The 13,740-nt window shown below is 42.0% G+C and overlaps 1 protein-coding gene across 1 annotated transcript in view; it reads left to right on the plus strand.

Annotated features, from left to right (window-relative positions):
• USP8 (ubiquitin specific peptidase 8) overlaps positions 1–13,740 on the plus strand; it is a 580,270-nt gene that overhangs the window by 142,965 nt on the left and 423,565 nt on the right. Inside the window, exon 6 of the mRNA XM_086958250.1 lies at positions 9,793–9,955. Coding sequence (XP_086814376.1) covers positions 9,793–9,955 — 163 coding nt within the window. The remainder of the gene's footprint in view (positions 1–9,792; positions 9,956–13,740) is intronic.

Consider the following 13,740-nt stretch of genomic DNA (forward strand, 5'->3'; position numbering starts at 1 on the left):
GGTGGAGGCAGAGCGGGAGTTGTTGGTTTTGCCTCTGCCTTTGTTGTTGTTACCCCTGTAACCCCCTCTCTGGTGGCCCTTAGTGTATGTGGATAGACTAGGGGTTTTGTAGGAAGTGGAGGGGCTTTCGGAGGAGTAGCCTCTTGTGTTGCCTCTGTATGATGAGCGACGAGAAGAATGTTTGGAAGCTTGCAGCTGCAAGGCTCCCATAGATTTTGCTGTGCCGGTGTCATTTTTTCTAAAGACACATCAACATTAGGGCCAAATAAATGTGTCTCATCAAATGGCTGATTGAGGATGTAATTTTGTACCTCGGGTTTAAAACCTGAAATACGTAGCCAGGCATGTCTCCGCTAAAGGGTACTGGTATTGATTGCCCTTGAGGCAGTATCTGCAGCATCTAGGGCACAACGAATGGAAGTATTAGTAATATTTTTACCTTCCTGTAGGAGTTAATTGGCCCTATTTTTATATTTGTCTGGTAGATGCTGCATTTTGGACTCCAGCTCATCGTAATGTGCCCGGTCATATTTTGCCAACAATGCTTGGGTATTGGCAATGCGCCAAATGTTAGCTGCCTGTGACGCTGTTCGTTTACCAGAGGCGTCAAGGAACTTAGATTCTTTATTTGGTGGGGAGGCCTTACCTGATGTTTGTGAATTAGCACGTTTACGTGCATTAGGCACTACTAAAGAATCTAGTGGTGCTGGACCTTTGATATAAACAGGGTCTGTAGGGGCAGCTTTGTATTTCTGTTCAATGCGAGGGTTGAGGACCCGAGCCCTGACAGGATCTTTAAAAACCTCTGTTGCGTGCTTAATGACGACTTTAAGCATTGGCAAAATGACAGTAGACCTTTGTGTGTTATCAAGAGTGTCTAAAAGGAAATCTTCCTCCACAGCATCAGTGTGCCTGTGAACCCCATGGTACTGGGCAGCTCTTTGGGCTAGTAGGTTAAAACCTATAGTGTCCTCTGGGGGGGATGGTCTGGAAGGGTATAAATCATCTTGTGGGACGTAAGGTACATCAGGGGTGTTATAATCATCCCAAGGATTAGGTGACTGAGGGGGACTATTGGTCCCTGCTGGGTCGTGTGCACCCCCACCGGTGTCATTAGAGTTTGTATCCACATAATCATCTACATTAGTGGATGGTGTAGGAGAATGATGTGGTGGAGCCCGGTGGCGGAAAAAAACAATCTGAGGATGGAGCCGATGCCCATGCACAATGTGGTCCGAAGGAGGAGTCATCTATCTCGTGACTTCCAAAGAACTTTTCAGGACAACAACAAACTGCAAACATCCGGGCCCAACACTAGGTGGCGATCTATGCACAGTGTGTAATCTGCAGCTCTTATGCCTCAAACGGAAAATTCTACTTACCAGTATGCATCTGTTCTCGGCATGTAGAGCTGCAGAGTTACACACGCCCACCCGTCTCCCCGGCTACCCTTGTCTGTTCCAGTATTATCTTAATTAGATACTGATTACATGGGCATCCTTCCTTTTCTTGCAAAGCTCCATCATTTCCCTAATGGCAAAAAACAATCTGAGGATGGAGCTGATGCCCATGCGCAATGTGGTCCAAAGGAGGAGTCCCCTATCTTGTGACTTTCAAAGAACTTTGCAAACATCCGGGCCCAACACTAGGTGGTGATCTATGCACAGTGTGTAACTCTGCACCTCTACATGCCAAGAATAGATGCATACTGGTAAGTAGCATTTTCCTTATCACAATAGAAGTTTATTACAGTTAGAAATCTATAAATGTTCAAAATCTTTTTGATTATCGCTTGCTCTCATACAGTTTAAAGTTATTTAGATATAGTTTTGAGAAAAAAACAAATGAGGGAATGGTGTACCCGGCGCAACACCATACCGGTATGGGACTGCAGTTTTCTAAAAAAAAAAAAAATATATATATATATATATATATATATATATATATATATACATATTTTTGGGGGAAGATGTACAACATTACATAATTTCAAAGTAAAAAAAAAGAAAGATATTAGAGTTCGAAAATATTACAAATTTTTTTAGAAAAAATAAAGGTTTTATAAACATTAAAATATGAAATTAACATTTAAAAAACCTTTAAAATTCAATGGAAAAAACCATAGACTTTACAGACGTTCTAGTTAAGAATTAGCATTTAAAAACCGTTTGAAATTCACAAAAATCAATCAATCATAGCATTTGTAAAGCGCACTACACACCAGTGAGGGTTTCAAGGCGCTGGTGGGGGGGGGTAGTTGTTATTATTTGAAGAACCAGGTCTTGAGGAGTCTCCTGAAGGTTAGAAGGTCTTCGGTCTGCTGTAGGCAGATGGGGAGGGTGTTCCATGTCTTGGCGGCAAAGTGCGAGAATGATCTGCCGCCGGCGGTCAATCTTCGGATGCGGTGGATGGTGGCTAGGGCATGGTCTGCAGAGCGGAGCTGGCGTGCGGGGGATGTAGAGGCTGAGTCGTCTGTTGAGGTACGCTAGTCGGGTGTCGTGGAGTGCCTTGTGTGCGTGGGTGAGGTGTTTTTTGGTTATCCTCTTGTTGATGGGGAGCCAGTACAGGTCTTTCAGGTGGGGTGTGATGTGGCTGTGGCGGGGGATATCCAGAATCAGGCAGGCGGAGGTGTTCTGGGTGCATTGGAGTTGTTTCATGAGTTTGGCCGGGGTTCCTGCATAGAGTGCGTTGCCGTAGTCCAGTCTGCTGCGGACGAGGGCCTTGGTGACCGTCCTTCTAGTTTCGGTGGGGATCCACTTGAATATCCTGCGAAGCATGCAGATGGTGTTGAAGGAGGAGGAGAAGACTGCGTTGACCTGCTTTGTCATGGTGAGTGTGGAGTCGAGGATGACCCCCAGGTTTTGTGGGTGTGGGGGGTGCTCCTAGTGCCGTCAGCCACCAGAAGTCGTCCCAGGCTGAGGCGGCGGAGCCGAGGATGAGGACTTTCGTCTTGTCTGAGTTCAGCTTCAGTCAGCTGTTCCTCAGCCAGTCGGCGACGGCCTTTATTCCTTCGAGGAGGTTTGTTTTGGCAGTGTGGGGGTCCTTGGTGAGCGAGAAGATCAGCTGGGTGTTGTCTGCGTAGGAGATGATGTTTAGGTCGTGCTATCAGGCGACGTGGGGTTGAACAACGTTGGGCTGAGATGATATCGGTGGCTTCGGAGCAGAAGGGGGGGAGGCGGATGCTCTGGGTTCTCCCAGTGAGGTAGGAGGTGGTCCAGTCCCGGGCCTTCTCTTGGATTCCGGCGTCGTGGAGGCGTGCTCTTACTGTGCTGTGTCAGACTGTGTCGAAAGCGGCTGACAGGTCCAGGTGGATGAGGGCTGCGGTTTCTCTGTTGTCGAGCATGATCCTGATGTCGTCAGTGGCGGCGATAAGGGCAGTTTCAGTGCTGTGGTTGCTGCGGAACCCTGACTGGAATGGGTCCAGGATGTTGTTCTCTTCGAGGAAGCTGGTCACTTGTTTGTTGACAGCCTATTCGATGACCTTCGCCGGGAGCAAAAAAACATAGGTTTCAGAGACGTTATAGTTAGTTGGCCATTTGACTCGTAAAAAAAACAAAGAAATTTGCCTGTATAGTTAGTTCAGCTAACTATAACTTGCGCGCCCGCAATGCACTGCTTTCTCACGAGAAAGCGGCGTGTGCCGCGAAACGCGTCGAGGAGTGTTGCTGGAGGCACTGCTATGGTAATAAAATAACAGCAAGTATTTTTGGAGCATTGTCGTTTTTGGAAAAACGGAGCGGGGAGTGCGCAGGACCTTTTGTTTAAGCGAAAATGAATCGAATATATATATCTTTTTATATATTCGAAAACAGCAGTCTCGCACCACGTAACCACCAGGCAGGCAGAAAATAGGAAAGACCACGCAAGTCCCAGTATTCCTTCGGCAGATTTTATTGGAAAGGAGACTTTACCAAATCTGACGCGTATCGGGCGTCCGCCCTTGGTCACAGATCGTCAGGCTAATGAACAAACATCCTTTTTAAATGGTACACTGCACAAATTCAATTAGTGTTTTTTTCTCATTTGCAACACCATGTGATGAAAGAATAAAAACTAAAGACACACTACATATATCTGACCTAGATAGTCTGTTTTCCAAACAATAGATATTGTACATATAGATGGAACAAAGGAAGTATGGTTTTAAATATTTGCATGTCATTTAACAAATATCTTACAATCATTTTAAAAACCCAATGTTTGACAAAATGTGAAATTCATGGGGAACAAGCGCTGTAATTGTCCAGTTAAAATGACACATTATGACCGCATAAATGCTTTGACCAGATAAACTGCCGTTATCCAAAGAAACAATGTATACAATGGTCACTTGATATTTGAAAGTGCAATGTGCGCAGATAAAGTGCAAATGCAATGTGCAAAAAAGCAAGGTATTATGTGCAACACAGCGTATAAATAAATATACATATAAATATTTATAAATAATGTCATAGTAAAAACGTTCCAGATCATTAATTGATAGATCTGATCGATGAGAATGTAACCATACAAAAACACATTGTCTATTTTTCACTCGCAGTTTGTTAAGTTTCTGCATAAATGCATTGGTAATGTAACTACAATATTAATAGCGCTGAAGCACAACATTTATTTTAATTGTGCAAAAATGAAAAAACGACATCAACCAACTTCCAAAGTATATTCTACTCAAATATCTCTAATGAAAACAAACCAAAAAATTATAATAGTGTCTGTGTCCCAAAAGCAATAGGGAAAGTAATGTGAGCCCTTTGAACCAGTGAATAATAAAAAAAAACAGTTGTGCATAAAGTACAGAAAAAGGTGTAAAATACGTGTAATGAAATTCATAGCAAGTCTTAATAGGGTGAGGCAGATCAAAACAGATAATAACATATAGTCAAGTAACTGATTAAGGATAGGTTATAGGAAAACATGTAAATCCTCCGTTGTATTCAATCCATTAGGAAATCTGCTGTCTAGTTCAATAATGAAATGAGATTCAAGTCTCCTCAGCATTTTCTCCCTGTCACCACCCCGCCTAGATTTTAAAACAGAGACAATGACATAATATTCCAAGCATTGTAAGTTGTTGTTATGTATTGTTTTAAAATGCCTGGCAACTGGGTACGCGCCATCATTATTAACGATGGCACGTAAATGCTGAAGTATCCTGGCATGCACCTGTAGCTTTGTGCTGCCTACATATCTGAGGCCACAGGTGCATGTCAGGACATAGACAGCAAAGTCAGTCTTACAGTTGAATGTACCCTTGATATCCTTGGCAACCGGACTGAATGGAGTAGAATATTGGGAGGTATTTTTCCCAAATTTAGGGGTCAGAACCAAGTCCGTTTTTAAGACAGGCCAGCGTTGTTTTATAATGGACTTAATCTGTCTGGCCTGTTTGCTATACTTGGTAATTAGTCTGGGAGTTTGTTCCTCACTTGAGTCAATTGTTGTTATTGACTCATTATTGGTGATGGAAAACAAGGACTCATGGGTTCTAGCATTGGTTTTCTGGATGGCAGTTCTAAGAACCGACTCTTTATAACCCCTACATCTAAATCTATCAAGGGCTTCATTTGTGCAGACCTCCAAATCATGATCTGGGTTCTCCCGGTGAGGAAGGAGGTGTTCCAGTCCAGGACCTTCTCTTGGATTCCGGCGTCGTGGAGGCGTGCTCTTAGTGTGCTGTGTCAGACTGTGTCGAAAGCGGCTGACAGGTCCAGGTGGATGAGGGCTGCGGTTTCTCCGTTGTCGAGCATGATCCTGATGTCGTCAGTGGCGGCGATAAGGGCAGTTTCAGTGCTGTGGTTGCTGTGGAACCCTGACTGGAATGGGTCCAGGATGTTCTCTTCGAGGAAGCTGGTCACTTGTTTGTTGACAGCCTTTTCGATGACCTTCGCCGGGAGCGCGAGCAAAAAAACATAGGTTTCAGAGACGTTATAGTTAGTTGGCCATTTGACTCGTATAAAACCAAAGAAATTTGCCTGTATAGTTAGTTCAGCTAACTATAACTTGCACGCCCGCAATGCACCGCTTCCTCACGAGAAAGCGGCGTGTGCCGCGAAACGCGTCGAGGAGTGTTGCTGGAGGCACTGTTATGGTAATAAAATAACAGCGAGTATTTTTGGAGCATTGTCGTTTTTGGAAAAACGGAGCGGGGAGTGCGCAGGACCTTTTGTGTATGCGAAAATGAATCGAATATATATATATCTTTATATATATATATATATATATATATATTTGCACAGGGTCTCCCCGGTCCCGGGGAGGGGTGGAGTCGCTGAAAGACGGAACTGGACACGCTTTTTTCAGTAGTGGTTGTTTATTTCATCAATTATTTCAAACTCACCAAGGTTCCACAAACACCCACATCAAATGCATTCTCAATAAAACGCATGGGGATTAAGCATTAACCTTAATTGAACCAGAAAACCATTGGCACCCTCATACATACAGCAAAACGGCAACACAACATGAACTAGAACTACATATCCCATAACACCTCGGGATGTGGGTGGAACCAATTACCAAGGGGTGTAACCTAATGCTTTGTGTGCTTTACAAAAACTGTGAGCTCCTTTCCCAAACTGACCGTGATCAAGACAGCGGACGCTGTCGAAACGCGTTGGTTACTTTTTGTTGTTTAAATCCCCCACACGATTGATGAAATAAACAACCACTACTGAAAAAAGCGTGTCCAGTTCCGTCTTTCAGCGACTCCACCCCTCCCCGGGACCGGGGAGACCCTGTGCAAATTAACAGCGGTTGGCTCAACCGCAGGAGAAACGCGACCGAGAACCAAGGAGCGCCTAGCGAAGGGGAAGCGAGCCAAGCAGTGGAATATATATATATATATATATCTTTATATATTCATTTTATTGCATTGAAGAACACATCCAGGCCTGACTGGCTCGCATATAAATGTAAAACAATAGTCAACACATGTCTAGATAATAGCAGTAATTAGGAAAAAAGAAAGAAAACAGGCACAGTCATTTCCATACCGCCCCCAAGAGCCCATATGTCGTTAACAAGCTCCCTATCGAATATATTAGTAGATCTGAGTTCACGTCCTTAAGGCCTAGCCCTGTATGATTGTATGTCAATGTCAGTTTGGACAGTGGCAGTGAACACTGGTGCCAGAATTATACCCTGATAATCTCACTGCCATATCTTTGAATGTTTTTGGGAACAGCCCCTTGCATGGAAGACAGCAATCTCCAATCCATTGCTGTGATACATTGCTTTCTTACATACCCCTACCAATGGTGGCATATTTGCTTTCTACTTTTGGGCAATGTCCCTTTTGTCTAGCGTAAGCCACAAAAATAGAAAATGTTGCTTATAGTGGTTTCTGCCAATCGCCTCAGTGCTGTGCAAAAGGAGGAACGAACGTAGGGTCAAACGAGATCTCCTAAGAGAGAACCTGTTCAAGTTAGGAAGTCACCCCCACAAAAAACCCTGTAGCGATTCACAACTCCACACAGTATGGAGAAGAGTTCCTTCTGCAACGCCACATATAAGACACACTGGTAAAACAATAACAGCCATCCGCCAAAGACCGTGTCTTTTGTAATATGCCTTGTCCAGGCATTTAATTTTAATAAATCGGAGGCGGAAAAAAAACGCTGGCTCCGCGAGGGGCCGCCAATGCCTCAGTCCAGTCCTCCTGAAAAAAGAGCATATTTTTAATCGATGAGGATTTGTTATTTTTAAGAAAATAATAGTAGAAAATCACTATTGAACTCTCACATTTACAGATGTAAAGTAAGATACGCTGAAACAGGAGTATTCCTATGACCTATCCTTTCTACCCTTTCATGAAGACATAAGGGACGCCCAAGCCAAAGGGAAAGGCATAAGAACATAGCTTCCATATCAAGATTTTTTTCAGGGGTGTGGAATTTAATCAAATATTTGCTTGTCCATGGGACAGGCTGCCTCATAAATCAGCTTGACCTGTTTAAAAAACACTAGTCCCTTGTGATACTGGTAGGGTAGCCACAATTTATGGCAACAGTCGTATTATATAGGAGCTCTGACAATAGCCTCTCTGATTATGCCAAAGCTGATACTGTATTAGGGTTTTAATATTAGCAGTTCCCTTATTTTGCAACCTTTGCGCAGATCCACGTATGGGGTCTGGAGGTAGCGATAAGCAATAGTTCCAGGGTAGGAATGCCCTTTTGAGTCTCTACAAACCTACTAACTTGCATGTTTTAGGGGGGTTCACCAGCTCTTCTCTGATCTTTTCCCATACTGAGGTTGGAAATTTACTCCTGCCCAGGGCAAAATTAAAACTTTGTCCGGGGTTTGGATGTAGATTCAAATGCACCCACACTCCTTCCTGGACACCTGTGCATTTACATTCGTTTTCACAATTCATTGACAAATATGTATACACACACACACACATCCTTCCTACTTCCTACTGGCAGTAGATAGTTACATTTAGAAACAACCTTTCACATAGACAAAGTGTTTTGGGTTTTGCTAATAGCTTTGACACCATTTGATAAATCTTCACGAAATTTTCAACACTAGTTTGCCACTCACTTTAGGTGCTGAGTGGAACGTTTTGGGTGATTTTTAAAAGGGGGGGCAAGACAAATGGGGGTAACTAAAATACTTTTTCCCCATGTAGTGTCCTTGGGTAGTTTGCATTTTTTGAACAAAACTTCAGACCCAACTGCTGAATGGAATTATACCAAATTCGACCGAAAGCTAGATCGTAGTCCAGAGTGCTTTTTCTAATTTGCTGTAAATCTGTTCAGTAGTTTTAGAGTTAAACCCTTGTCACGCACGTCGTTAAGGAACTAGATATAGTAACTACAACTGATGTTAGGCTTCTAGATATGGTAACTACAACTGTTGAATTTCTATGGTTTTGTATGGGTAAAACGTGAATCTAACTATAATGTCCTGCAACATTTTTTTTCTTCAGTGTTTGTGTGTGTGTGTGTATATATATATATATATATATATATATATATATAAAATATTTAAAAGCCGTTGTGAAATAAAACACGCTTTGCATACTGAAAGTGGCCCGGATTTCTTTTCTGTACGAGGAGAGTATTTCGCTGGAATATTTGGGACTCGCTATCCCGTCCGAGGACCGCCACTGGAAGCGGCAGGGATCCAAAGCGACTCGTTCTGGTTGGAGATATATATATATATATATATATATATATATATATATATATATATATATATATATATATATATATATATATATATATATATATATATATATATATATATATATATATATATATATATATTCATGTTTTTCACTTGTATTAATGTGCATCGCAGTTTTATGAATCAGGCATGTATACATTTTAATAATGTAAAACACTATTGTACATATATGAATATCTGCAATATAATGCTTGCTTTGTTAGTATGGGCCCCTTTTCATACCAGTTCAACAAAATACAGTTGTGCTTGACTTTGCATTGTTACCTTTGATTTTTGATGTGTGTTAAACAAACTGTTTCCATGTTACACCTTTGCAGATAGTCAGACCTCATAGATATGTAAAATGACTGCTCCTAGTGCACCACATTTGGCATGCAGAAATAAACTGGCACACTTGAACTGGCAAAGGACCCTACCCTACACTAGTGACTTCCCTGTGAAATTTTGTTGAGAATGGTTAATTTCACTGAACTGCTGCCATGCATTTTTCAGTCTACTACTAGGACTTATTTAATCATGTTAACTCACTCTAAATGTCACTTTTCTTGCTATCTCTGGTGTGTATTTCACTAGCTTTTTATCGTCACTTTTTTCATACAGCCTCTTCCACATCGCAAAAATCAATTACTGCTGAAAAGCTGTTTTCAATGTTGAATGATGAGAACATTCGTGTGATTATGATGGATGCCCGAAAATCGAAAGACTTCCGAGAGTCTCATATCTCCAATTCTATCAGCATTCCAGAAGAGGCCATCATTCCTGGGTATTGCTTTAATTTTTACAAACATACATTGCATAGCAACTCTTAAGTAGTAATTTGTACCAATTGCAGTGTTTCGTTACTGATGTGCCCACAGAAGCTTAAGAATTAAACCAAAGTGGTTTGACTGTATTCTAAAAGTTAACAGAGCTGTGGACCAAGATAAGCACACCTGCAGAGCCTCATTTTTGGAATTTTCAGAAGCATCTGGTCACCAGAGCTCTTATTTTGCCCCTTACCTATGCTGGCGCATTCCGTTTAAGGAATCTTAAACAGCACAAATGAATGTTTAAGATGGAGAAAAATGGTGACTGGTTGCCGATGAAGAAAGGGAAGGGCCAGCTTTAAAACTATCCCAGTAAGAGGTTAGTGTAGTCTAGTTTTAGATTTATAAGTGCTCTTATAATTATTTTTGTTTTATTACATATTTTGCTGGTTTGGAGTCCATGTTTAAACAACAAAGTCATAAAAACTGTGGGAGACATTCCTACCAAAACATTGTTTACATCTGCAACAGTATATTCACATTGAAGCTGCATGTCAGTCTGTAATCACATATGCAAAGCGCATAAGAGTTGCTGGTGCTGCTACTGATAGGAAGCAGAGAGAGCATTAGGAACATTGCTGTTCATGAAATTAGGAAGCGTTATACCAAAGTAATTCCACCAAGACTCCATGTCTTCTGATATCCGCATGGACATCCTCTCAGCGAGGAAAATGATGGAGGTTCCAAACAGTTGGTCATGCCTCTCATCCATTCTTACAACTGTGATGCCTCAATGGCAGACAAGTGCCTGGCTATGTAGTGTTTTACTAACAGGAAAGCCAGGTTTATTTAACATCGTAGCTCGCCTTGCAAGATCCAAGACACAACTAGGCACAGAGGACCTGCTTTGTGTTCTAGTTTAACAGGAAACCCAGTCACTCTGGGGGGTGTGGTAATTCCACCCAGTACTTCTGAAAAACCAGGCCCTCATAACACTTGGAAGAAATCATCCATTGTGTATTGCAGGCAAGGCAACTAGGAGAGATACTGCATTGCATTCGCTGCAGATGTTTGGGGATGTAGTAAACCATATGTATGTATATGAACTGTAACAGGCAGTCTTGCTGAGATAGCCACCTCCGAGCCCATCATTTTGGCCTTTGTCCATTCTTCCTACATCAAGGAATCTACATCCAGTTTCTTATCCACCCTAAGTCAGTCAAGACCATCGGATTCCTCTATGATTAATGTTGTATACTGACCTTTTGCTTCAAGACCTCCACTAGTCAACTTAGATAGACTCAGGGACCGTATAACTGGTAGGCAAATGGGAGAACAGCACGTGTTGCAGCTGTAGGTGTTCATAGAGTTGTGAAATCTTGGCTAATACAAGCAAACATATTATAAGCAACAGGGTTATCAGCATAGTTACTAGTCCATAAAATACAAAGGGTGAAAGCATGTTAAAATGCTAAAGAGAAAAGGTCTAAATAGAACCTCAGTTTTACCCTCCCTTGCTAGTATATTATTTTATATTATAGAAAGTCTCTTTGGGTTTTAGAAGGGCGGCTCCATGCCTCTGGTCTTAATAGAAAGGGATCACATCATCTTCTACACTCAACTCTCTGCATGCGGATATTTATCAAGTGTGTGTGCATGCTCTGCGCAGTGCATTATTAAACGCGCCAAAAGCCAGAGTTGGCCACAGCTGCCTATGTGTTATGTCTAAGACGTGCGCTGATCAGACCGAACAGCAACCACTGTGTTGAAATAACCTTGAAGGCCTCAGCACTCACTGTTCAGACATAGCTTACCAAGCAAAGCTGATACTATAGAAAAACATATTATTCTTGTGTGAAGCAAAATATTCTACTAGGCTCAAAGCATTAATAACATTATGTGCTGTGCGCAAAAGCAGCAGAGAGGTAAAATGGCGTTTAAACTCCTAATAAGCTCATGCTAACTTAACACAGTGTAAAGGCAGAGCCTATATACATGACACCCTTTCTTGATCCGAGCACGGATAGGATAAGATAAGGGGCAAATTTTAGGAACACAGAGTTCAAGAACAATAGTCCGAACACAAGTCTCCAATTTGTTCCTAGAATGATAGAAAAAAATCTTTGAAGGAAAAACTTTATAGTTCGTCAAATGTAATTAAAAAAATGTAGGCTTCGGACATAGTGAAGTCAATAGGTCTGGGCAAAATTTAGTGAAAACGTTTTAAAAAAATTCTGATGTCCAATAAGTGGCGTCGGTCATAGAGGAGAGAGAGAAGACATAACTCATCCCAATAATGAATATGCAAAATATGCAGCAACAGCCTCCAACAGGAAGTCACTGTTCTCTTCTGAAAGTAACTCGCCCATCCAATTTATCAAAGGGAAAGAACATACATGTTCCTCAATTACCGGAGCCTCTCGCACCATCAGAGGACAACTCAGTGGGTTTTCAATGAAGCTGTGTGCCACGAAATCTTGCGCCGCTGCGAAAACATTCCAACGACCCAATACTCCATGTATCGCTGCAAAGGCCATAATCCCTCCATCAGAACAAAGCAATTCATGAGCAAATAAGGGGCTCATAAGTTGATTATAATCCGCATCGGGAGACACCGTATTGCAAAGACACAAATCCAGGGCCCATTCGAGGTCGCAACTCAGGCAATGAAAGACAGGCTGGACGCATGTAAAGTAAGAAAAGCAAAACGATAATCCATAAGCTGCACTCAAAGTAGCAAGAAGCAGCGCTCCATAGTACTCAAGCATTCGGGCACGAAGCAGCCCCAGCCGAGACAGCTCTCCTTGTAATACAGGATGTGCATCCATTTTCGAACAAGCAAAACAAGAAAAGCACGCCAGCAGCCAGAGCCAGTAGTAAGGGAAATCCACCAAACAGGCTGGAAAAAATAGAATGAAAGAATGCTGGAAAGACACAAAATATAGTTTTAAATGAAGTGAGCAGGCCATTGCTTACAACTTTAAATAATTAGCCAGCCCAGTTGTGGAGGATGCATTGAAGATAGTGTGAATTAACTCACCAAAATGCAAGGGCAAATCAGTATTCAATAAAGCATGCACCTCTGTGCGGGTGTTAGCCACGTGAACGACGAATGTTTCACGAGCAGATGTAAGGGCAACTTCTTTCTGGGAAAATAGAGCTCTTATGCGACTCATCTTGTTGAACTCTGCTTTCAAGATCGGAATCTTAGGCCAGATGGAAACATCAAGCTTCCCATGCGGGGGAGGATACATTACATTTTTACAGCAAACCACCCGCTCACTGACGGTAACGACATAAGCAATTCCCTTTATTAACCCACTACAATCTTCGTTGTTTAAAAATAAATCACTCCCATTTGCCAGTAATGTGAATGTGGGAACGATAGCAGGCACAGGTGTATCTTTCAAAATACAAATAAACCTCTTTATCTACTATAAGGCATCTATAGGTGAACGGAAGCGACCAAGCTTCATGGAGATAAGAACTTCCAAGAGGCTCATATCCACCAATGGCAAAGTACTTCATACATCCCTCGAACTTGAAAAGAGTGAACGGGAGTGTTATTAAACCGTGGATAAGCCACGTTGCAGTATTGGCTTCTGCCACATAAAAGGGTAAAGATTGCAACCTTTCAATGTGTAACATAGAAAAAGATGCATCCTTCATCGAGAGTAAACGCTGCTTGTCAGTCAAATTAAATGGCGCAAACAATGATGACGTATTCATGTAATGCCATGGCACCTTGCCAGCCTCAATGGTCTGCAAGGTCCATGTAAACTGCATAATGGAACGCAATTGA

This window comes from Lissotriton vulgaris, chromosome 2_1 (assembly GCF_964263255.1).
Source record: "Lissotriton vulgaris chromosome 2_1, aLisVul1.2, whole genome shotgun sequence".
NCBI classification, from domain to species: Eukaryota; Metazoa; Chordata; class Amphibia; order Caudata; family Salamandridae; genus Lissotriton; species Lissotriton vulgaris.